Here is a 24034-nt window from a genome sequence, read left to right as displayed (position 1 = left end):
ACAGGACTGTCTGCTAGAGGGCAGTCTATATAGACCACAGGACTGTCTGCTAGAGGGCGGTCTGTATATAGACCACAGGACTGTCTGCTAGAGGGCGGTCTGTATATAGACCACAGGACTGTCTGGTAAAGGGCAGTCTGTATATAGACCACAGGACTGTCTGGTAGAGGGCAGTCTGTATATAGACCACAGGACTGTCTGGTAGAGGGCGGTCTGTATATAGACCACAGGACTGTCTGCTGGAGGGCGGTCTGTATATAGACCACAGGACTGTCTGGTAGAGGGCGGTCTGTATATAGACCACAGGACTGTCTGCTAGAGGGCGGTCTGTATATAGACCACAGGACTGTCTGGTAGAGGGCAGTCTATATAGACCACAGGACTGTCTGCTAGAGGGCAGTCTGTATATAGACCACAGGACTGTCTGCTAGAGGGCGGCCTGTATATAGACCACAGGACTGTCTGGTAGAGGGCAGTCTGTATATAGACCACAGGACTGTCTGGTAGAGGGCAGTCTGTATATAGACCACAGGACTGTCTGGTAGAGGGCGGTCTGTATATAGACCACAGGACTGTCTGCTAGAGGGCGGTCTGTATATAGACCACAGGACTGTCTGGTAGAGGGCATTCTGTATATATTTACCACAGGACTGTCTGGTAGAGGGCAGTCTGTATATAGACCACAGGACTGTCTGCTAGAGGGCGGTCTGTATATAGACCACATGACTGTCTGGTAGAGGGCGGTCTGTATATAGACCACAGGACTGTCTGCTAGAGGGCGGTCTGTATATAGACCACAGGACTGTCTGCTAGAGGGCGGTCTGTATATAGACCACAGGACTGTCTGGTAGAGGACAGTCTGTATATAGACCACAGGACTGTCTGGTAGAGGGCAGTCTGTATATAGACCACAGGACTGTCTGGTAGAGGGCGGTCTGTATATAGACCACAGGACTGTCTGCTAGAGGGCGGTCTGTATATAGACCACAGGGCTGTCTGGTAGAGGGCGGTCTGTATATAGACCACAGGACTGTCTGCTAGAGGGCGGTCTGTATATAGACCACAGGACTGTCTGGTAGAGGGCAGTCTATATAGACCACAGGACTGTCTGCTAGAGGGCGGTCTGTATATAGACCACAGGACTGTCTGCTAGAGGGCGGTCTGTATATAGACCACAGGACTGTCTGGTAGAGGGCAGTCTGTATATAGACCACAGGACTGTCTGCTAGAGGGCAGTCTATATAGACCACAGGACTGTCTGCTAGAGGGCGGTCTGTATATAGACCACAGGACTGTCTGGTAGAGGGCGGTCTGTATATAGACCACAGGACTGTCTGCTAGAGGGCAGTCTATATATAGACCACAGGACTGTCTGGTAGAGGGCAGTCTGTATATAGACCACAGGACTGTCTGCTAGAGGGCAGTCTATATAGACCACAGGACTGTCTGCTAGAGGGCGGTCTGTATATAGACCACAGGACTGTCTGGTAGAGGGCAGTCTGTATATAGACCACAGGACTGTCTGCTAGAGGGCAGTCTATATAGACCACAGGACTGTCTGCTAGAGGGCGGTCTGTATATAGACCACAGGACTGTCTGGTAGAGGGCGGTCTGTATATAGACCACAGGACTGTCTGCTAGAGGGCAGTCTATATATAGACCACAGGACTGTCTGGTAGAGGGCAGTCTGTATATAGACCACAGGACTGTCTGCTAGAGGGCAGTCTATATAGACCAAAGGACTGTCTGCTAGAGGGCGGTCTGTATATAGACCACAGGACTGTCTGCTAGAGGGCGGTCTGTATATAGACCACAGGACTGTCTGGTAGAGGGCAGTCTGTATATAGACCACAGGACTGTCTGGTAGAGGGCAGTCTGTATATAGACCACAGGACTGTCTGGTAGAGGGCGGTCTGTATATAGACCACAGGACTGTCTGGTAGAGGGCGGTCTGTATATAGACCACAGGACTGTCTGCTAGAGGGCGGTCTGTATATAGACCACAGGACTGTCTGGTAGAGGGCGGTCTGTATATAGACCACAGGACTGTCTGCTAGAGGGCGGTCTGTATATAGACCACAGGACTGTCTGGTAGAGGGCAGTCTATATAGACCACAGGACTGTCTGCTAGAGGGCGGTCTGTATATAGACCACAGGACTGTCTGCTAGAGGGCGGTCTGTATATAGACCACAGGACTGTCTGGTAGAGGGCAGTCTGTATATAGACCACAGGACTGTCTGCTAGAGGGCAGTCTATATAGACCACAGGACTGTCTGCTAGAGGGCGGTCTGTATATAGACCACAGGACTGTCTGGTAGAGGGCAGTCTATATATAGACCACAGGACTGTCTGGTAGAGGGCAGTCTATATATAGACCACAGGACTGTCTGCTAGAGGGCAGTCTATATAGACCACAGAGGTGTGTCTGCTAGAGGGCAGTCTGTATATAGACCACAGGACTGTCTGCTAGAGGGCAGTCTATATAGACCACAGGACTGTCTGCTAGAGGGCAGTCTGTATATAGACCACAGGACTGTCTGCTAGAGGGCGGTCTGTATATAGACCACAGGACTGTCTGGTAGAGGGCGGTCTGTATATAGACCACAGGACTGTCTGCTAGAGGGCAGTCTATATATAGACCACAGGACTGTCTGGTAGAGGGCAGTCTGTATATAGACCACAGGACTGTCTGCTAGAGGGCAGTCTATATTGACCACAGGACTGTCTGCTAGAGGGCGGTCTGTATATAGACCACAGGACTGTCTGCTAGAGGGCGGTCTGTATATAGACCACAGGACTGTCTGGTAGAGGGCAGTCTGTATATAGACCACAGGACTGTCTGGTAGAGGGCAGTCTGTATATAGACCACAGGACTGTCTGGTAGAGGGCGGTCTGTATATAGACCACAGGACTGTCTGCTAGAGGGCGGTCTGTATATAGACCACAGGACTGTCTGGTAGAGGGCGGTCTGTATATAGACCACAGGACTGTCTGCTAGAGGTCGGTCTGTATATAGACCACAGGACTGTCTGGTAGAGGGCAGTCTATATAGACCACAGGACTGTCTGGTAGAGGGCAGTCTGTATATAGACCACAGGACTGTCTGGTAGAGGGCGGTCTGTATATAGACCACAGGACTGTCTGCTAGAGGGCGGTCTGTATATAGACCACAGGACTGTCTGGTAGAGGGCGGTCTGTATATAGACCACAGGACTGTCTGCTAGAGGGCGGTCTGTATATAGACCACAGGACTGTCTGGTAGAGGGCAGTCTATATAGACCACAGGACTGTCTGCTAGAGGGCGGTCTGTATATAGACCACAGGACTGTCTGCTAGAGGGCGGTCTGTATATAGACCACAGGACTGTCTGGTAGAGGGCAGTCTGTATATAGACCACAGGACTGTCTGCTAGAGGGCAGTCTATATAGACCACAGGACTGTCTGCTAGAGGGCGGTCTGTATATAGACCACAGGACTGTCTGGTAGAGGGCAGTCTATATATAGACCACAGGACTGTCTGGTAGAGGGCAGTCTGTATATAGACCACAGGACTGTCTGGTAGTGGGCGGTCTGTATATAGACCACAGGACTGTCTGCTAGAGGGCGGTCTGTATATAGACCACAGGACTGTCTGGTAGAGGGCGGTCTGTATATAGACCACAACTGTCTGCTAGAGGGCGGTCTGTATATAGACCACAGGACTGTCTGGTAGAGGGCAGTCTATATAGACCACAGGACTGTCTGCTAGAGGGCGGTCTGTATATAGACCACAGGACTGTCTGCTAGAGGGCGGTCTGTATATAGACCACAGGACTGTCTGGTAGAGGGCAGTCTGTATATAGACCACAGGACTGTCTGCTAGAGGGCAGTCTATATAGACCACAGGACTGTCTGCTAGAGGGCGGTCTGTATATAGACCACAGGACTGTCTGGTAGAGGGCAGTCTATATATAGACCACAGGACTGTCTGCTAGAGGGCAGTCTATATAGACCACAGGAGTGTCTGCTAGAGGGCAGTCTGTATATAGACCACAGGACTGTCTGGTAGAGGGCAGTCTGTATATAGACCACAGGACTGTCTGCTAGAGGGCAGTCTATATAGACCACAGGACTGTCTGCTAGAGGGCGGTCTGTATATAGACCACAGGACTGTCTGCTAGAGGGCGGTCTGTATATAGACCACTGGACTGTCTGGTAGAGGGCAGTCTGTATATAGACCACAGGACTGTCTGCTAGAGGGCAGTCTATATAGACCACAGGACTGTCTGCTAGAGGGCGGTCTGTATATAGACCACAGGACTGTCTGCTAGAGGGCAGTCTATATATAGACCACAGGACTGTCTGCTAGAGGGCAGTCTATATAGACCACAGGAGTGTCTGCTAGAGGGCAGTCTGTATATAGACCACAGGACTGTCTGCTAGAGGGCAGTCTATATAGACCACAGGACTGTCTGCTAGAGGGCAGTCTGTATATAGACCACAGGACTGTCTGCTAGAGGGCAGTCTATATAGACCACAGGACTGTCTGCTAGAGGGCGGTCTGTATGTAGACCACAGGACTGTCTGCTAGAGGGCGGTCTGTATATAGACCACTGGACTGTCTGGTAGAGGGCAGTCTGTATATAGACCACAGGACTGTCTGCTAGAGGGCAGTCTATATAGACCACAGGACTGTCTGCTAGAGGGCGGTCTGTATATAGACCACAGGACTGTCTGCTAGAGGGCAGTCTATATATAGACCACAGGACTGTCTGCTAGAGGGCAGTCTATATAGACCACAGGAGTGTCTGCTAGAGGGCAGTCTGTATATAGACCACAGGACTGTCTGCTAGAGGGCAGTCTGTATATAGACCACAGGACTGTCTGGTAGAGGGCAGTATATATTTGTCTATTAGTGTGTGAAATGTGTCTGGGCTCAGATTCAGTCTGACAGCCAGTAGAACTCGTGAGGGGGGGACACTGTGCTCCTCTGCTACAGGCCAGGTTCAGACTAAACAATGGCTCTCCCTCTGGCTCCATGGGCAGGCAGGGTGGGGTGTGGGTAAGAGGCGGAGGTCGTCATCGCTACAAGGGAATGTCTCTCCCCAACGGAGCCAGAGGGAAAGCCATTGTTTAGTCTAAAACCTAGCCTGTAGCAGAGCAGTATCCTGTACACAGACACGCCACAGACCACTGCAGACTCTGCTGCCATCACTCTCTACCTACCAACTGCTGATCACACTGTCTACAGACAGAGAGACAACTCAATGGGGGTATCTTTGATACCCTGAATAGTTATGCTCATGTGAAATGTTCAGTGTGGTTGAAAGTGCTTCAAGAGCTATTTACTTTTGTGTGTGTGTGTTGTTCAGGGCAGAGGCTGTTCAGGGCAGAGGCTGTTCAGGGCAGAGGCTGTTCAGGGCAGAGACTGTTCAGGGCAGAGGCTGTTCAGGGCAGAGACTGTTCAGGGCAGAGACTGTTCAGGGCAGAGGCTGTTCAGGGCAGAGGCTGTTCAGGGCAGAGGCTGTTCAGGGCAGAGGCTGTTCAGGGCAGAGACTGTTCAGGGCAGAGACTGTTCAGGGCAGAGGCTGTTCAGGGCAGAGGCTGTTCAGGGCAGAGGCTGTTCAGGGCAGAGACTGTTCAGGGCAGAGGCTGTTCAGGGCAGAGACTGTTCAGAGACTGTTCAGAGACTGTTTAGGGCAGAGGCTGTTCAGGGCAGAGGCTGTTCAGGGCAGAGACTGTTCAGGGCAGAGACTGTTCAGAGACTGTTCAGGGCAGAGACTGTTCAGGGCAGAGGCTGTTCAGGGCAGAGGCTGTTCAGGGCAGAGGCTGTTCAGGGCAGAGACTGTTCAGGGCAGAGACTGTTCAGGGCAGAGACTGTTCAGGGCAGAGACTGTTCAGGGCAGAGACTGTTCAGGGCAGAGACTGTTCAGGGCAGAGGCTGTTCAGGGCAGAGACTGTTCAGGGCAGAGACTGTTCAGGGCAGAGACTGTTCAGGGCAGAGACTGTTCAGGGCAGAGACTGTTCAGGGCAGAGACTGTTCAGGGCAGAGACTGTTCAGGGCAGAGACTGCGTCCCATCACAGCATGTGTCACAAAGAGTTAACACCGCAGCCCAACACGCAATGCTAGCCGAGCAACACACACGCTATCCAGCCCCTTAACACACACTATCCAGCCCCTTAACACACGCTATCCAGCCCCTTAACACACGCTATCCAGCCCCTTAACACACACTATCCAGCCCCTTAACACACGCTATCCAGCCCCTTAACACACGCTATCCAGCCCCTTAACACACCCTATCCAGCCCCTTAACACACGCTATCCAGCCCCTTAACACACGCTATCCAGCCCCTTAACACACCCTATCCAGCCCCTTAACACACCCTATCCAGCCCCTTAACACACACTATCCAGCCCCTTGACACACACTATCCAGCCCCTTAACACACACTATCCAGCCCCTTAACACACCCTATCCAGCCCCTTAACACACACTATCCAGCCCCTTAACACACCCTATCCAGCCCCTTAACACACCCTATCCAGCCCCTTAACACACGCTATCCAGCCCCTTAACACACACTATCCAGCCCCTTAACACACGCTATCCAGCCCCTTAACACACCCTATCCAGCCCCTTAACACACACGCTATCCAGCCCCTTAACACACACCCTATCCAGCCCCTTAACACACCCTATCCAGCCCCTTAACACACACTATCCAGCCCCTTAACACACACTATCCAGCCCCTTAACACACACTATCCAGCCCCTTAACACACCCTATCCAGCCCCTTAACACACACTATCCAGCCCCTTAACACACACTATCCAGCCCCTTAACACACACTATCCAGCCCCTTAACACACCCTATCCAGCCCCTTAACACACCCTATCCAGCCCCTTAACACACCCTATCCAGCCCCTTAACACACCCTATCCAGCCCCTTAACACACCCTATCCAGCCCCTTAACACACACTATCCAGCCCCTTAACACACTATCCAGCCCCTTAACACACACTATCCAGCCCCTTAACACACACTATCCAGCCCCTTAACACACACTATCCAGCCCCTTAACACACCCTATCCAGCCCCTTAACACACGCTATACAACCCCTTAACACACACACTATCCAGCCCCTTAACACACCCTATCCAGCCCCTTAACACACGCTATCCAGCCCCTTAACACACGCTATCCAGCCCCTTAACACACACTATCCAGCCCCTTAACACACCCTATCCAGCCCCTTAACACACACTATCCAGCCCCTTAACACACACTATCCAGCCCCTTAACACACACTATCCAGCCCCTTAACACACACGCTATCCAGCCCCTTAACACACACGCTATCCAGCCCCTTAACACACGCTATCCAGCCCCTTAACACACACGCTATCCAGCCCCTTAACACACACGCTATCCAACCCCTTAACACACGCTATCCAGCCCCTTAACACACGCTATCCAGCCCCTTAACACACACGCTATCCAGCCCCTTAACACACACGCTATCCAACCCCTTAACACACCCTATCCAGCCCCTTAACACACTCTATCCAGCCCCTTAACACACACTATCCAGCCCCTTAACACACGCTATCCAGCCCCTTAACACACCCTATCCAGCCCCTTAACACACACTATCCAGCCCCTTAACACACACTATCCAGCCCCTTAACACACGCTATCCAGCCCCTTAACACACCCTATCCAGCCCCTTAACACACACTATCCAGCCCCTTAACACACGCTATCCAACCCCTTAACACACCCTATCCAGCCCCTTAACACACACTATCCAGCCCCTTAACACACTATCCAGCCCCTTAACACACCCTATCCAGCCCCTTAACACACACTATCCAACCCCTTAACACACACTATTCAGCCCCTTAACACACACTATCCAGCCCCTTAACACACCCTATCCAGCCCCTTAACACACCCTATCCAGCCCCTTAACACACACGCTATCCAGCCCCTTAACACACACTATCCAGCCCCTTAACACACGCTATCCAGCCCCTTAACACACCCTATCCAGCCCCTTAACACACACTATCCAGCCCCTTAACACACGCTATCCAACCCCTTAACACACCCTATCCAGCCCCTTAACACACACTATCCAGCCCCTTAACACACTATCCAGCCCCTTAACACACCCTATCCAGCCCCTTAACACACCCTATCCAGCCCCTTAACAGGTCTACAATGAGATGAAAGTAGGCTGTGATAGTGGTGGCTCAGTACATCAGCTCAGCCTTCTACTGTCAGAACCCAGAGACTCAGAGAGGAAAGACAGCGAGACAGAGGAGACAGAGGAGATGGAGACGGAGGAGGAGGAGGAGGGCACGGAGACAGAGGAGGAGACGGATATGGAGGAGACGGAGACAGAGGAGGAGACGGAAACAGAGGAGGAGACGGAGACAGAGGAGGAGGACACGGAGACAGAGGAGGAGCAGGAGATGGAGACGAAGGACACGGAGACAGAGGAGGAGACGGAGATGGAGACAGAGGAGGAGGAGACGGAGACAGAGGAGGAGACGGAGACAGAGGAGGAGGAGACGGAGACAGAGGAGGAGACGGAGGAGGAGGAGGAGATGGAGACAGAGGAGGAGATGGAGACAGAGGAGGAGACGGAGACAGAGGAGGAGGACATGGAGACAGAGGAGGAGACGGAGACAGAGGAGGAGACGGAGACAGAGGAGGAGGAGGAGATGGAGACGGAGGACACGGAGACAGAGGAGGAGGACACGGAGACAGAGGAGGAGGACACGGAGACAGAGGAGGAGACGGAGACAGAGGAGAAGGAGGAGACGGAGGAGGAAAGACAGCGGGACAGAGGAGGAGACGAGACAGAGGAGGAGGACACGGACACAGAGGAGGAGGAGGAGATGGAGACGGAGGACACGGAGACAGAGGAGGAGACGGAGACAGAGGAGGAGATGGAGACGGAGACAGAGGAGGAGGAGGAGATGGAGACGGAGACAGAGGAGGAGGAGGAGATGGAGACGGAGACAGAGGAGGAGACGGAGACAGAGGAGGAGACGGAGACAGAGGAGGGGACGGAGACAGAGGAGGAGACGGAGACAGAGGAGGAGACGGAGACGGAGGAGGAGACGGAGACAGAGGAGGGGACGGAGACAGAGGAGGAGACGGAGACAGAGGAGGGGACGGAGACAGAGGAGGAGACGGAGACAGAGGAGGAGACGGAGACGGAGGAGGAGACGGAGACAGAGGAGGGGACGGAGACAGAGGAGGAGACGGAGACAGAGGAGGAGGAGGAGGAGACAGAGGAGGAGGAGACGGAGACAGAGGAGGAGGAGGAGGAGACAGAGGAGGAGGAGACGGAGACAGAGGAGGAGACGGAGACGGAGGAGGAGGAGGAGGAGACGGAGACAGAGGAGGAGGAGACAGAGGAGACAGAGGAGGAGGAGACGGAGACAGAGGAGGAGACGGAGACGGAGGAGGAGGAGGAGACGGAGACAGAGGAGGAGACGGAGACAGAGGAGGAGGAGGAGGAGACAGAGGAGGAGGAGACGGAGACAGAGGAGGAGACGGAGACGGAGGATGAGGAGGAGGAGACGGAGACAGAGGAGGAGACGGAGACAGAGGAGGAGGAGGAGACGGAGGAGGAAAGACAGAGGAGGAGGAGACAGAGGAGGAGGAGACGGAGACAGAGGAGGAGACGGAGACGGAGGAGGAGGAGACGGAGACAGAGGAGGAGACGGAGACGGAGACAGAGGAGACAGAGGAGGAGACAGAGGAGACAGAGGAGGAGACGGAGACAGAGGAAACGGAGGAGGAGGAGACGGAGACAGAGGAGGAGACGGAGACAGAGGAGGAGGACACGGAGACAGAGGAGGAGACGGAGACAGAGGAGGAGACGGAGACAGAGGAGGAGACGGAGACGGAGGAGGAGGAGGAGGAGGAGATGGAGACGGAGGAGACAGAGGAGACAGAGGAGACGGAGGAGGAGGAGACGGAGACGGAGGAGGAGGAGACGGAGACAGAGGAGGAGGACACGGAGACAGAGGAGGAGACGGAGACAGAGGAGGAGACGGAGACAGAGGAGGAGACGGAGACGGAGGAGGAGACGGAGACAGAGGAGGAGACGGAGACAGAGGAGGAGACGGAGACGGAGACAGAGGAGGAGGGCACGGAGACAGAGGAGGAGACGGAGACAGAGGAGACAGAGGAGACAGAGGAGACGGAGGAGGAGGAGACGGAGACGGAGGAGGAGGAGACGGAGACGGAGGAGACGGAGACAGAGGAGGAGGAGACGGAGACAGAGGAGGAGGACACGGAGACAGAGGAGGAGACGGAGACAGAGGAGGAGACGGAGACAGAGGAGGAGACGGAGACAGAGGAGGAGGAGGAGACGGAGACAGATGAGGAGGAGGAGACGGAGACGGAGGAGGAGGAGGAGGAGGAGGAGACAGAGGAGGAGACGGAGACGGAGACAGAGGAGGAGACGGAGACAGAGGAGGAGACGGAGACAGAGGAGGAGGAGGAGGAGACAGAGGAGGAGGAGACGGAGACAGAGGAGGAGGAGGAGGAGACAGAGGAGGAGGAGACGGAGACAGAGGAGGAGACGGAGACGGAGGAGGAGGAGGAGGAGACGGAGACAGAGGAGGAGGAGGAGGAGACAGAGGAGGAGGAGACGGAGACAGAGGAGGAGACGGAGACGGAGGAGGAGGAGGAGGAGACGGAGACAGAGGAGGAGGAGGAGGAGACAGAGGAGGAGGAGACGGAGACAGAGGAGGAGACGGAGACGGAGGAGGAGGAGGAGACGGAGACAGAGGAGGAGACGGAGACAGAGGAGGAGGAGGAGGAGACAGAGGAGGAGGAGACGGAGACAGAGGAGGAGACGGAGACGGAGGATGAGGAGGAGGAGACGGAGACAGAGGAGGAGACGGAGACAGAGGAGGAGGAGGAGACGGAGGAGGAAAGACAGAGGAGGAGGAGACAGAGGAGGAGGAGACGGAGACAGAGGAGGAGACGGAGACGGAGGAGGAGGAGACGGAGACAGAGGAGGAGACGGAGACGGAGACAGAGGAGACAGAGGAGGAGACAGAGGAGACAGAGGAGGAGACGGAGACAGAGGAAACGGAGGAGGAGGAGACGGAGACAGAGGAGGAGACGGAGACAGAGGAGGAGGACACGGAGACAGAGGAGGAGACGGAGACAGAGGAGGAGACGGAGACAGAGGAGGAGACGGAGACGGAGGAGGAGGAGGAGGAGGAGATGGAGACGGAGGAGACAGAGGAGACAGAGGAGACGGAGGAGGAGGAGACGGAGACGGAGGAGGAGGAGACGGAGACAGAGGAGGAGGACACGGAGACAAAGGAGGAGACGGAGACAGAGGAGGAGACAGAGACAGAGGAGGAGACGGAGACGGAGGAGGAGACGGAGACAGAGGAGGAGACGGAGACAGAGGAGGAGACGGAGACGGAGACAGAGGAGGAGGGCACGGAGACAGAGGAGGAGACGGAGACAGAGGAGACAGAGGAGACAGAGGAGACGGAGGAGGAGGAGACGGAGACGGAGGAGGAGGAGACGGAGACGGAGGAGACGGAGACAGAGGAGGAGGAGACGGAGACAGAGGAGGAGGACACGGAGACAGAGGAGGAGACGGAGACAGAGGAGGAGACGGAGACAGAGGAGGAGACGGAGACAGAGGAGGAGGAGGAGACGGAGACAGATGAGGAGGAGGAGACGGAGACGGAGGAGGAGGAGGAGGAGGAGGAGACAGAGGAGGAGACGGAGACGGAGACAGAGGAGGAGACGGAGACAGAGGAGGAGACGGAGACAGAGGAGGAGGAGGAGACGGAGACGGAGGAGGAGGAGGAGGAGACAGAGGAGGAGACGGAGACGGAGGAGGAGGAGGAGGAGATGGAGACGGAGGAGGAGACGGAGGAGGAGGAGGAGACGGAGGAGGAGACGGAGGAGGAGGAGGAGACGGAGGAGACAGAGGAGACGGAGGAGGAGGAGACGGAGGAGGAGACGGAGGAGGAGACGGAGGAGGAGGAGACGGAGACGGAGGAGACAGAGGAGACGGAGGAGGAGGAGACGGAGGAGGAGGAGATGGAGACGGAGGAGGAGACGGAGGAAGAAGGAGGGGTGTTTTGAGTCAGTGAAGGAGTTCTATTAACATGAGCCGCTATGCACCGGTCTTTGGTCAGTGATGGTGTGTTACAGCATCATCGCACTGAGCTTGTTGTCATTGCAGGCAATCTCAACGCTGTGCGTTACAGGGAAGACATCCTCCTCCCTCATGTGGTACCCTTCCTGCAGGTTCATCCTGACATGACCCTCCAGCATGACAAAGCCACCAGCCATACTGCTCGTTCTGTGTGTGATTTCCTGCAAGACAGGAATGTCAGTGTTCTGCCATGGCCAGCAAAGAGCCCGGATCTCAATCCCATTGAGCACGTCTGGGACCTGCTGGATTGGAGGGCTAGGGCCATTCTCCCCCAGAAATGTCCGGGAACTTGCAGGTGCCTTGGTGGAAGAGTGGGGTAACATCTCACAGCAAGAACTGGCAAATCTGGTGCCGTCCATGAGGAGGAGATACACTGCAGTACTTAATGCAGCTGGTGGCCACATCAGATACTGACTGTTACTTTTGATTTTGACCCCCCCCTCCCCCATCAGGTCCCTGATGCTTTTTCTGTTTTAGATAAATCCCCTAAATGTTCTAACCAAGACCTCCAAAACACTGTGTAAAGATGCTGGTCTTTACGATGATCTATCCAACCGCTCGTGATTACATTTTCAAATAGACTGTTTATTCACACACTGGCTACTTCCTGATCTCACACTCGCTCATAGATAAGGCGGGTGCTTGCAGTGTGACAGACCACGCGCCCGTTGATCTGTTGGAATAGGAGGAGAAGAAGAAAGAGAAAATCTAAATGTGGGCGAATTAACACCAGCCTCTTACACCACAAGGTGTTTGGTGAATTCCTTAAAAACAACACATTACGATATTCTTTGAAACAAACAACAGTTCCCCCGAAAACGGGTAAATGTCTGGGAAGACTTGAAAGCAGGAAGTAACATACAGGAACATACAGGAAGTAATGATACGACAATCAGCTACTATTACGAAACCGGATAAACAGAACATGGATCAAACTTGAAACAGAGAAACTGGAGAGAGATTATTGGTCCAATGATAAACATCCTTTCTCTGATGAACCTGGTGAAAAACCAAATACGGGATGAATATTCCCTGAAGCAGAGATGGCAGGAAGCTGGTGAAAAACCAAATACGGGATGAATATTCCCTGAAGCAGAGATGGCAGGAAGCTGGTGAAAAAGGAAAACTGTTGGCCGTTCATTTGAAATCTAGAGAACCAGATCGGCAAGTAGGTGGAATCTGAAATAAGACAGCCAAGCTGATTACCAACCATAAAGAAACAATATATTTAGAGACTTTTATCAGGAACGTTATACTTCAGACAGTCCTATGCAGAAAGTAGAGGCATTCTCTCAGAATTCAAACCTTCCGAAACTAACAGAGGAAGACAGGAAGTGGCTCGACCGCCCCATTACTTTGGGTGGGGGATTGACCGAAACTATAAGATAAGGACCTAGTGGTAAAACTGGGGTTAGATGGGATACCCAGTCATTTCTATAAAAGGTTTGCAGCTTAGCACAGACATATTGGAAACACTGAACACATCGATTGACACAGTTGAACTCGCAGTAATCCCCCTAATCCTCAAACAGGGGAAGGATCCCCATGAGTGTGGGAGCTCCTGTCCAATTTCTTTGATAAATTGCGATGGAAAATTGTTTACAAAACTTCTGTCTATGAGGGTGAATAATATCATTAAGAAAATCATAAAGACCAGGTGGGATTTGGCAGAACTTCATCTGATGATCTTAGACACCTGCATGTCATCTGGAAGGCTACAGAGTTGGATACTTCAGTAGCGGCCTTATCCCTAGACGCAGAAAAGGCCTTTGATAGGGTGGGCTGGGACTACCTGCATTATATACAGGGGGCGCCGGTACAGAGTCAATGTGAACTCCCTCCACATCAGAGTTAACCACCTAACCAAGGATCTAAACTTAACTTTACGGAATATTCTAGATGCTAGTCGCACCTCTAAAAACCAAAACCTTTGTCACAAGAAATTAGCTCCCTGGTATACAGAAAATGGCCTTCACCTCGACAGTGATGAACTTCCTCAGTTGTCCTGAGTCTACATAGAACTCCCAGAACCTAGGATCAATGGAGATACTCAAGTGTTTTAACCCTAAATCTCGACACATTCACGAAAATAGTCATGGCCTCTAAACCTTCCAGCTGCCTACTGGACCCTATTCCAACTAAAGTACCGAAATAGCTACTTCCTGTGCTTGGCCCTCCTATGTTGAACATAATAAACGGCTTCTTATCCTCTGTGTTTGTACTAAACTCACTAAAAGTGACAGTAATAAAGCCTCTCCTGAAAAAGCCAGACCGTAACCCAGGAAAATAACATCGGCCTCTCTTAAAAATGTTAGAAAAAGCTGTTCAAATCTAATTTATTTTATTGGTCAAATACACATATTTAGCAGATGTTATTGCGGGTGTAGCAAAATGCTGGTTGTGCAGCAACACACTCACAAATAATGTATATGAAACTCTCCAGTCTGGTTTTAGACCCCATCATAGCACTGAGACTGCACCTGTGAAGGTGGTAAATTACCTTTTAATGGCGTCAGACCGAGGCTCTGCATCTGTCCTCGTGCTCCTAGACCTTAGTGCTGCTTTTGATACCATTAATCACCACATTCTTTTGGAGAGATTGGAAACCCTAACTGGTCTACACGGACAAGTTCTGGCCCGGTTTAGATCTTATCTGTCGGAAAAATATCAGTTCGTCTCTGTGGAGGATTTGTCCTTCTCTCCCGGAAGACCTGAGCCCTTGGACCATGTCTCAAGACTACCTGGTCTGATGACTCCTGGCTGTTGAAGATGTCTCCAAGTTGAAGCAGGAAGTAGGGTAAGAAAACTGCCGATGTGATGTTCAAAAGTTCATATTGGTTATAAGAAATGACAGAGAATACATTGTGAAACTAATGAAAAGATTAACGCCAAAAGAATCACAAGAGCAAAGTTGGATCGAAGCTCAGAAAACGGAGGCTTCCAGTGCAGCGTCTTCTTAAATCACCGTGGAGATGAGAATGCTGAACATCTCTTCTGAAGACAGTCAGTCAGACAGGTTTAATCACCATAGCGATGAGAATGCTGAACATCTCTTCTGAAGACAGTCAGTCAGACAGGTTTAATCACCATAGCGATGAGAATGCTGAACATCTCTTCTGAAGACAGTCAGTCAGACAGGTTTAATCACCATAGAGATGAGAATGCTGAACATCTCTTCTGAAGACAGTCAGTCAGACAGGTTTAATCACCATAGCGATGAGAATGCTGAACATCTCTTCTGAAGACAGTCGGTCAGACAGGTTTAATCACCATAGCGATGAGAATGCTGAACATCTCTTCTGAAGACAGTCAGTCAGACAGGTTTAATCACCATAGCGATGAGAATGCTGAACATCTCTTCTGAAGACAGTCAGTCAGACAGGTTTAATCACCATAGCGATGAGAATGCTGAACATCTCTTCTGAAGACAGTCAGTCAGACAGGTTTAATCACCATAGAGATGAGAATGCTGAACATCTCTTCTGAAGACAGTCAGTCAGACAGGTTTAATCACCGTAGAGATGAGACATCTCGTCTGAAGACAGCCAATCAGACTGGTTTAATACATCTACTAAGGGTGTGAACGTTAAAAAGTTTAAAACGAAGTTGGGATCTTTAACATGCAGAAGAATCCCTAACCGAAACACAAACTTCAAAATCACAGAGCAGTGATCACATAACACTTAAATGTAATGTAAATGTAATAACACAGAAGACAATGTGTTGTAGCCTAACCCAGCGAGAGGAGTAGTTTTCCCTCGTCAGGTCTAGTGGTCAACGATAGGCTATGACCTGGAGGAAGCTGTGTGACTTAAAGGTGGACTCAGCAATAAGAAGTAAGACAGTAAACACCATAGTGGGTCAATATCCACAACGACTAAACGCTTTGACGAGCGAGGCTAATCTTCTACACGTGTTTTGGGTGTCCGTTCTACTGTGAACAGCGTGAAGACAACCCATACACGTGCTTTGTAACTGAGGTACAGTAAGGGCAGTACAGGTGCAAGGCTGAACCATCTGAAAGGGACGCACCAATGAGACCCACACCGTTGCTGGCAGCAGCACAGCTGCATTGTGAATTAATGTGGAATTTTATGAATTTCTCCTCATCGTTTTAATCAGAAAGACGATTTAAATATTAAAAGGGAGAAAAATATATGTGTCACATTCGGAACATCTACCAGAATGTGGTCCGTCAACACCATTCCCCTTCATAGTGAACAACAAATGGAAAAGGAAATGGTGCCATTTGGGATGATCTGGTCACAAGTAGTGCACTATAATAGGGAATAGGGTTCCATAGGGCTCTGGTCTAAAGTAGTGCACTATTTAGGGAGTAGGGTGCCATAGGGCTCTGGTCTAAAGTAGTGCACTACATAGGGAATAGGGTGCCATAGGGCTCTGGTCTAAAGTAGTGCACTACATAGGGAATAGGGCTCTGGTCTATAGTAGTGCACTATTAGGGAATAGGGTTCCATAGGGCTCTGGTCTAAAGTAGTGCACTATATAGGGAGTAGGGTGCCATTTTGGACCCTCACCCCATTCCATCTCCTCTCTTGGCATGTTGTCTGGAGTTTTACTGTTCTACCTCATCAGTTACTAATCAGGAGGCCACCATTCGTCATGGACAGACCATCCCAAATATTACTGATATGGATTCTAGGGGAGGTTTGTTTTGGAATTGCTGTGGGGTCCTGGTATGCTGCTGATAGAGAAAATACTTTTTCACCGCATTAAATTGCCTCATCACCGTTATCTCAGTGATTTGGGGAGAAACTGTCAAGAAGATAAAATGGCGTCGACAGCCTGTGGAACGGAGTGATAAATGATCAACATGGCTGACATTCTCAGCTTTAGCTTATCGTTTAGACCAGGGGTATTCAACCGTTACCCTACGAGGCAGGGGTATTCAACCGTTACCCTACGAGGCATGGGTATTCAACCGTTACCGTACGAGGCAGGGGTATTCAACCGTTACCGTACGAGGCAGGGGTATTCAACCGTTACCGTACGAGGCAGGGGTATTCAACCGTTACCCTACGAGGCAGGGGTATTCAACCGTTACCGTACGAGGCAGGGGTATTCAACCGTTACCCTACGAGGCAGGGGTATTCAACCGTTACCCTACGAGGCAGGGGTATTCAACCGTTACCCTACGAGGCAGGGGTATTCAACCGTTACCCTACGAGGCAGGGGTATTCAACCGTTACCCTACGAGGCAGGGGTATTCAACCGTTACCGTACGAGGCAGGGGTATTCAACCGTTACCCTACGAGGCAGGGGTATTCAACCGTTACCCTACGAGGCAGGGGTATTCAACCGTTACCCTACGAGGCAGGGGTATTCAACCGTTACCCTACGAGGCAGGGGTATTCAACCGTTACCGTACGAGGCAGGGGTATTCAACCGTTACCGTACGAGGCAGGGGTATTCAACCGTTACCCTACGAGGCAGGGGTATTCAACCGTTACCCTACGAGGCAGGGGTATTCAACCGTTACCCTACGAGGCAGGGGTATTCAACCGTTACCCTACGAGGCAGGGGTATTCAACCGTTACCGTACGAGGCAGGGGTATTCAACCGTTACCCTACGAGGCAGGGGTATTCAACCGTTACCCTACGAGGCAGGGGTATTCAACCGTTACCCTACGAGGCAGGGGTATTCAACCGTTACCCTACGAGGCAGGGGTATTCAACCGTTACCGTACGAGGCAGGGGTATTCAACCGTTACCGTACGAGGCAGGGGTATTCAACCGTTACCGTACGAGGCAGGGGTATTCAACCGTTACCGTACGAGGCAGGGGTATTCAACCGTTACCCTACGAGGCAGGGGTATTCAACCGTTACCCTACGAGGCAGGGGTATTCAACCGTTACCCTACGAGGCAGGGGTATTCAACCGTTACCCTACGAGGCAGGGGTATTCAACCGTTACCCTACGAGGCAGGGGTATTCAACCGTTACCCTACGAGGCAGGGGTATTCAACCGTTACCCTACGAGGCAGGGGTATTCAACCGTTACCCTACGAGGCAGGGGTATTCAACCGTTACCCTACGAGGCAGGGGTATTCAACCGTTACCGTACGAGGCAGGGGTATTCAACCGTTACCCTACGAGGCAGGGGTATTCAACCGTTACCCTACGAGGCAGGGGTATTCAACCGTTACCCTACGAGGCAGGGGTATTCAACCGTTACCCTACGAGGCAGGGGTATTCAACCGTTACCCTACGAGGCAGGGGTATTCAACCGTTACCCTACGAGGCAGGGGTATTCAACCGTTACCGTACGAGATCCGGAGCCTGCTGCTTTTCTGTTGTACCTGATCATGAGTTGGACCCACCAGGTGTCCCAGGTCTAAATCAGCCCCTGATTAGAGGGGAATCACCCACCTGGTGTCCCAGGTCTAAATCAGTCCCTGATTAGAGGGGAATCACCCACCTGGTGTCCCGGGTCTAAATCAGTCCCTGATTAGAGGGGAATCACCCACCTGGTGTCCCAGGTCTAAATCAGGCCCCGATTAGAGGGGAATCACCCACCTGGTGTCCCAGGTCTAAATCAGTCCCTGATTAGAGGGGAATCACCCACCTGGTGTCCCAGGTCTAAATCAGGCCCCGATTAGAGGGGAATCACCCACCTGGTGTCCCAGGTCTAAATCAGTCCCTGATTAGAGGGGAATCACCCACCTGGTGTCCCAGGTCTAAATCAGTCCCTGATTAGAGGGGAATCACCCACCTGGTGTCCCAGGTCTAAATCAGTCCCTGATTAGAGGGGAATCACCCACCTGGTGTCCCAGGTCTAAATCAGTCCCTGTTCAGAGGGGAATCACCCACCTGGTGTTCCAGGTCTAAATCAGTCCCTGACTAGAGGAACAATGAAAACACCAGTGGAACTGGCTGTGAGGTCCAGAGTTGAGCAGGAGGACTTTAGACGCTTCAGCATCATTCTTGACTGACTGTTTACGATAAAATAGTCTGTTAAATGGTATATTATTATTATACTTCTCAACACTATATAGGGGATAGGGTGCCATTGGCCATAGGGTTCTGGTTAAAAGTAGTGCACTATATAGGGGATAGGGTGCCATTTGGGATGTGCATGCCATGTACCTGACAGGCCTGAGAGCCAAATCTAACCAGAAGCTTTCATTTGCTTCTCCTGTCCCCAACATATCTCCAGGGACAGCAGCTGTTTTATTTAATGTATTTTACCTTTATTTAACTAGACAAGTCAGTTAAGAACAAATTCTTATTTACTATGACGGCCTACACCGGCCAAACCTGGACGACGCTGGGCCAATTGTGTGCCGCCCTATGGGGACTCCCAATCACAGCCAGTTGTGATACAGCCTGGATTCGAACCGGGGTGTCTATAGTGACGCCTCTAGCACTGAGAAGCAGTGCCTTAGACCGCTGTGATACAGCCTGGAATGGAACCAGGGTCTTAGACCGCTGTGATACAGCCTGGAATGGAACCAGGGTCTTAGACCGCTGTGATACAGCCTGGAATGGAACCAGGGTCTTAGACCGCTGTGATACAGCCTGGATTCGAACCGGGGTCTTAGACCGCTGTGATACAGCCTGGAATGGAACCAGGGTCTTAGACCGCTGTGATACAGCCTGGAATGGAACCAGGGTCTTAGACCGCTGTGATACAGCCTGGAATGGAACCAGGGTCTTATACCGCTGTGATACAGCCTGGATTCGAACCGGGGTCTTAGACCGCTGTGATACAGCCTGGAATGGAACCAGGGTCTTAGACCGCTGTGATACAGCCTGGAATGGAACCAGGGTCTTAGACCGCTGTGATACAGCCTGGAATGGAACCAGGGTCTTAGACCGCTGTGATACAGCCTGGATTCGAACCGGGGTCTTAGACCGCTGTGATACAGCCTGGAATGAAACCAGGGTCTTAGACCGCTGTGATACAGCCTGGAATGGAACCAGGGTCTTAGACCGCTGTGATACAGCCTGGAATGGAACCAGGGTCTTAGACCGCTGTGATACAGCCTGGATTCGAACCGGGGTCTTAGACCGCTGTGATACAGCCTGGATTCGAACCGGGGTCTTAGACCGCTGTGATACAGCCTGGAATGGAACCAGGGTCTTAGACCGCTGTGATACAGCCTGGATTCGAACCGGGGTCTTAGACCGCTGTGATACAGCCTGGAATGGAACCAGGGTCTTAGACCGCTGTGATCCAGCCTGGAATGGAACCAGGGTCTTAGACCGCTGTGATACAGCCTGGAATGGAACCAGGGTCTTAGACCGCTGTGATACAGCCTGGATTCGAACCGGGGTCTTAGACCGCTGTGATACAGCCTGGATTCGAACCGGGGTCTTAGACCGCTGTGATACAGCCTGGAATGGAACCAGGGTCTTATACCGCTGTGATACAGCCTGGATTCGAACCGGGGTGTCTATAGTGACGCCTCTAGCACTGAGAAGCAGTGCCTTAGACCGCTGTGATACAGCCTGGAATGGAACCAGGGTCTTAGACCGCTGTGATACAGCCTGGAATGGAACCAGGGTCTTAGACCGCTGTGATACAGCCTGGAATGGAACCAGGGTCTTAGACCGCTGTGATACAGCCTGGATTCGAACCGGGGTCTTAGACCGCTGTGATACAGCCTGGAATGGAACCAGGGTCTTAGACCGCTGTGATACAGCCTGGAATGGAACCAGGGTCTTAGACCGCTGTGATACAGCCTGGAATGGAACCAGGGTCTTATACCGCTGTGATACAGCCTGGATTCGAACCGGGGTCTTAGACCGCTGTGATACAGCCTGGAATGGAACCAGGGTCTTAGACCGCTGTGATACAGCCTGGAATGGAACCAGGGTCTTAGACCGCTGTGATACAGCCTGGAATGGAACCAGGGTCTTAGACCGCTGTGATACAGCCTGGATTCGAACCGGGGTCTTAGACCGCTGTGATACAGCCTGGAATGGAACCAGGGTCTTAGACCGCTGTGATACAGCCTGGAATGGAACCAGGGTCTTAGACCGCTGTGATACAGCCTGGAATGGAACCAGGGTCTTAGACCGCTGTGATACAGCCTGGATTCGAACCGGGGTCTTAGACCGCTGTGATACAGCCTGGAATGGAACCAGGGTCTTAGACCGCTGTGATACAGCCTGGATTCGAACCGGGGTCTTAGACCGCTGTGATACAGCCTGGAATGGAACCAGGGTCTTAGACCGCTGTGATACAGCCTGGAATGGAACCAGGGTCTTAGACCGCTGTGATACAGCCTGGAATGGAACCAGGGTCTTAGACCGCTGTGATACAGCCTGGATTCGAACCGGGGTCTTAGACCGCTGTGATACAGCCTGGATTCGAACCGGGGTCTTAGACCGCTGTGATACAGCCTGGAATGGAACCAGGGTCTTAGACCGCTGTGATACAGCCTGGAATGGAACCAGGGTCTTAGACCGCTGTGATACAGCCTGGAATGGAACCAGGGTCTTAGACCGCTGTGATACAGCCTGGAATGGAACCAGGGCCTTAAACCTGAAAATTAAATGTGTAGGAGTTGATATACCTGAAGCCTCTTGACTCATTTTCTTTACCATCATGGTAGTAAATTGGACTACATTTGAATGTTCTCTGAGGAGGCTCCTGACAGCAGATTGGCCTCCAGTACGTTCAACCAAAGTAGCACTAGCATCTAGGGTAGATCAGAGCCTTTTCTGAATATCCGATCTCAATATGGCCTATAATACCAGACTTTCACCATCCATCAGATCAATAACCTATCAATAGCCCCCAAGTATGGATGACAGGCTAGCATTGTTGCTGTGGCTTGCCAATATCATATTCACAGTGCCGGTGTAATGCCTTGACTTGACATTACATGGCTTGCCATTCATTCACATAACAGGTCATTCTCAACAGATCCCATTAATAAAAGCAAACAAATTGTGAAATTGCAGTAACTACTAACTAGGGCTATAGGAAGGGCGATGGAAAACTCATAATCTATTTTTCAATTACATCATATGGAAATGAATGAGTGTGTCTGTATATTTATTTCATCGATTTGAATAAACTATCTGGGTAAATGGAGGTAAAGGAGACTTACCAGTAACGGGACTGAGGAGCAGGATGATGTACAGTCCCACCGCCAGCCCCGACATTCGGCACCGGACTGACATGGCTGGTGGGATCATTTGGGACGAGCGGTTTCTCCTTAAAAAGTTCTCGCTTTTTTGCCCCCTTCAATCCGTAAACTAACGTTAAACGAATACATTCGCCCGGATGATCAAATCCAACATCATTCAAATCAAATAGGATGGGATGATTAAAATGTTTTCCAGCTCTATCAGTTGATATGTACGATGAACTAACTAGCTAGTTACCGAACCGTGATTGTCCAATAGAAGGTCCCAGGCAGTGCAACAACACAAATACAATCTATTGGAGCTAGCAAAATAGCTAACGTTGTCTGTCTACTTTCTTATCACCTAACTAGCTACCTTATTCTTATTAATTGCCTAACCGTTTTAGATTTGTTCGACATCGAGTCTCCGCTGTAACAGTTAGTGGGCTACATATTCACTTCTCATCGCTAGCTAACATTCAACGAGAAAAAAGGATTCAAAGTATGCTAGCTAGCATGCTACTAAAAACAAGACATGAATGCAACGCAGCTACAGTAACCTGACGTTTCCTAGTGGCCAACTAGACAGTCAAATATGTTGGCTGGGTGGGCACTGTCATACGGCTTTCTGGCATTTAATAGGCGAGTTAAGCAGTCATATTCTACTAGCTAAGTGAACTAGCAAGCTGAGCAAACTGTAATCACTAAATTGATGATCCTACTTGTTTTTCAAAAATCTATTCCGATCAAATCCGCTTGATATCCATCCATAAGTTCTGCCTGTTGTAAATGTGTTGATGCTATAAAGCAAAGGCTGACCAGTCGGGTCGGTAGAGAAGCCCCTCGCCGCGGCACACGGAGCGGGGGAGGGCTCGGCTGCGGGTGGGGTCGTCCCGGACAGACATGTTTTCAGTTGCGGAGGCTTTCCAGACAGACAAGCACTGGACAGAGGGGTTCGCCTGAGCATGATCAGTACCAACACGTTTAGGAACTTTGCAAATAGATGTGTATACAGCCGTAATATGTATACAGCCATAATATATAGATACCATAATGTTTATACAGCCATAATATATAGATATCATAATGTGTATACAGCCATAATATATAGATACCATAATATATAGATACCATAATGTGTATACAGCCATAATATATAGATACCATAATATGTATACAGCCATAATATATAGATACCATAATATATAGATACCATAATATATAGATACCATAATATATAGATACCATAATATATAGATACCATAATATATAGATACCATAATATGTATACAGCCATAATATATAGATACCATAATATATAGATACCATAATATATAGATACCATAATATATAGATACCATAATATGTATACAGCCATAATATATAGATACCATAATATGTATACAGCCATAATATATAGATACCATAATATATAGATACCATAATATATAGATACATAATATATAGATACCATAATATATAGATACCATAATGTGTATACAGCCATAATATATAGATACCATAATATATAGATACCATAATATATAGATACCATAATGTGTATACAGCCATAATATATAGATACCATAATGTGTATACAGCCATAATATATAGATATCATAATGTGTATACAGCCATAATATATAGATATCATAATGTGTATACAGCCATAATATGTATACAGCCATAATATATAGATACCATAATATATAGATACCATAATATAT

General features: G+C 50.7%; 1 protein-coding gene across 1 annotated transcript in view; it reads right to left on the bottom strand.

Annotated features, from left to right (window-relative positions):
- Positions 1 to 23212, bottom strand: part of LOC129821559 (bone morphogenetic protein receptor type-2-like) — a 120720-nt gene extending 97508 nt beyond the window's left edge. The window contains exons 1-2 of the mRNA XM_055879221.1: positions 23127 to 23212; positions 22290 to 22423 (exon numbers count right to left, since the gene is read on the bottom strand). Coding sequence (XP_055735196.1) covers positions 22290 to 22423; positions 23127 to 23212 — 220 coding nt within the window. The remainder of the gene's footprint in view (positions 1 to 22289; positions 22424 to 23126) is intronic.
- Between the last annotated feature and the right edge of the window lie 822 nt (positions 23213 to 24034).

The sequence above is a fragment of the Salvelinus fontinalis genome, chromosome 23, assembly GCF_029448725.1.
Source record: "Salvelinus fontinalis isolate EN_2023a chromosome 23, ASM2944872v1, whole genome shotgun sequence".
NCBI classification, from domain to species: domain Eukaryota; kingdom Metazoa; phylum Chordata; class Actinopteri; order Salmoniformes; family Salmonidae; genus Salvelinus; species Salvelinus fontinalis.
Note: the sequence above shows the minus strand (reverse complement) of the source record. Positions and strands in the feature narration are given on the sequence as shown.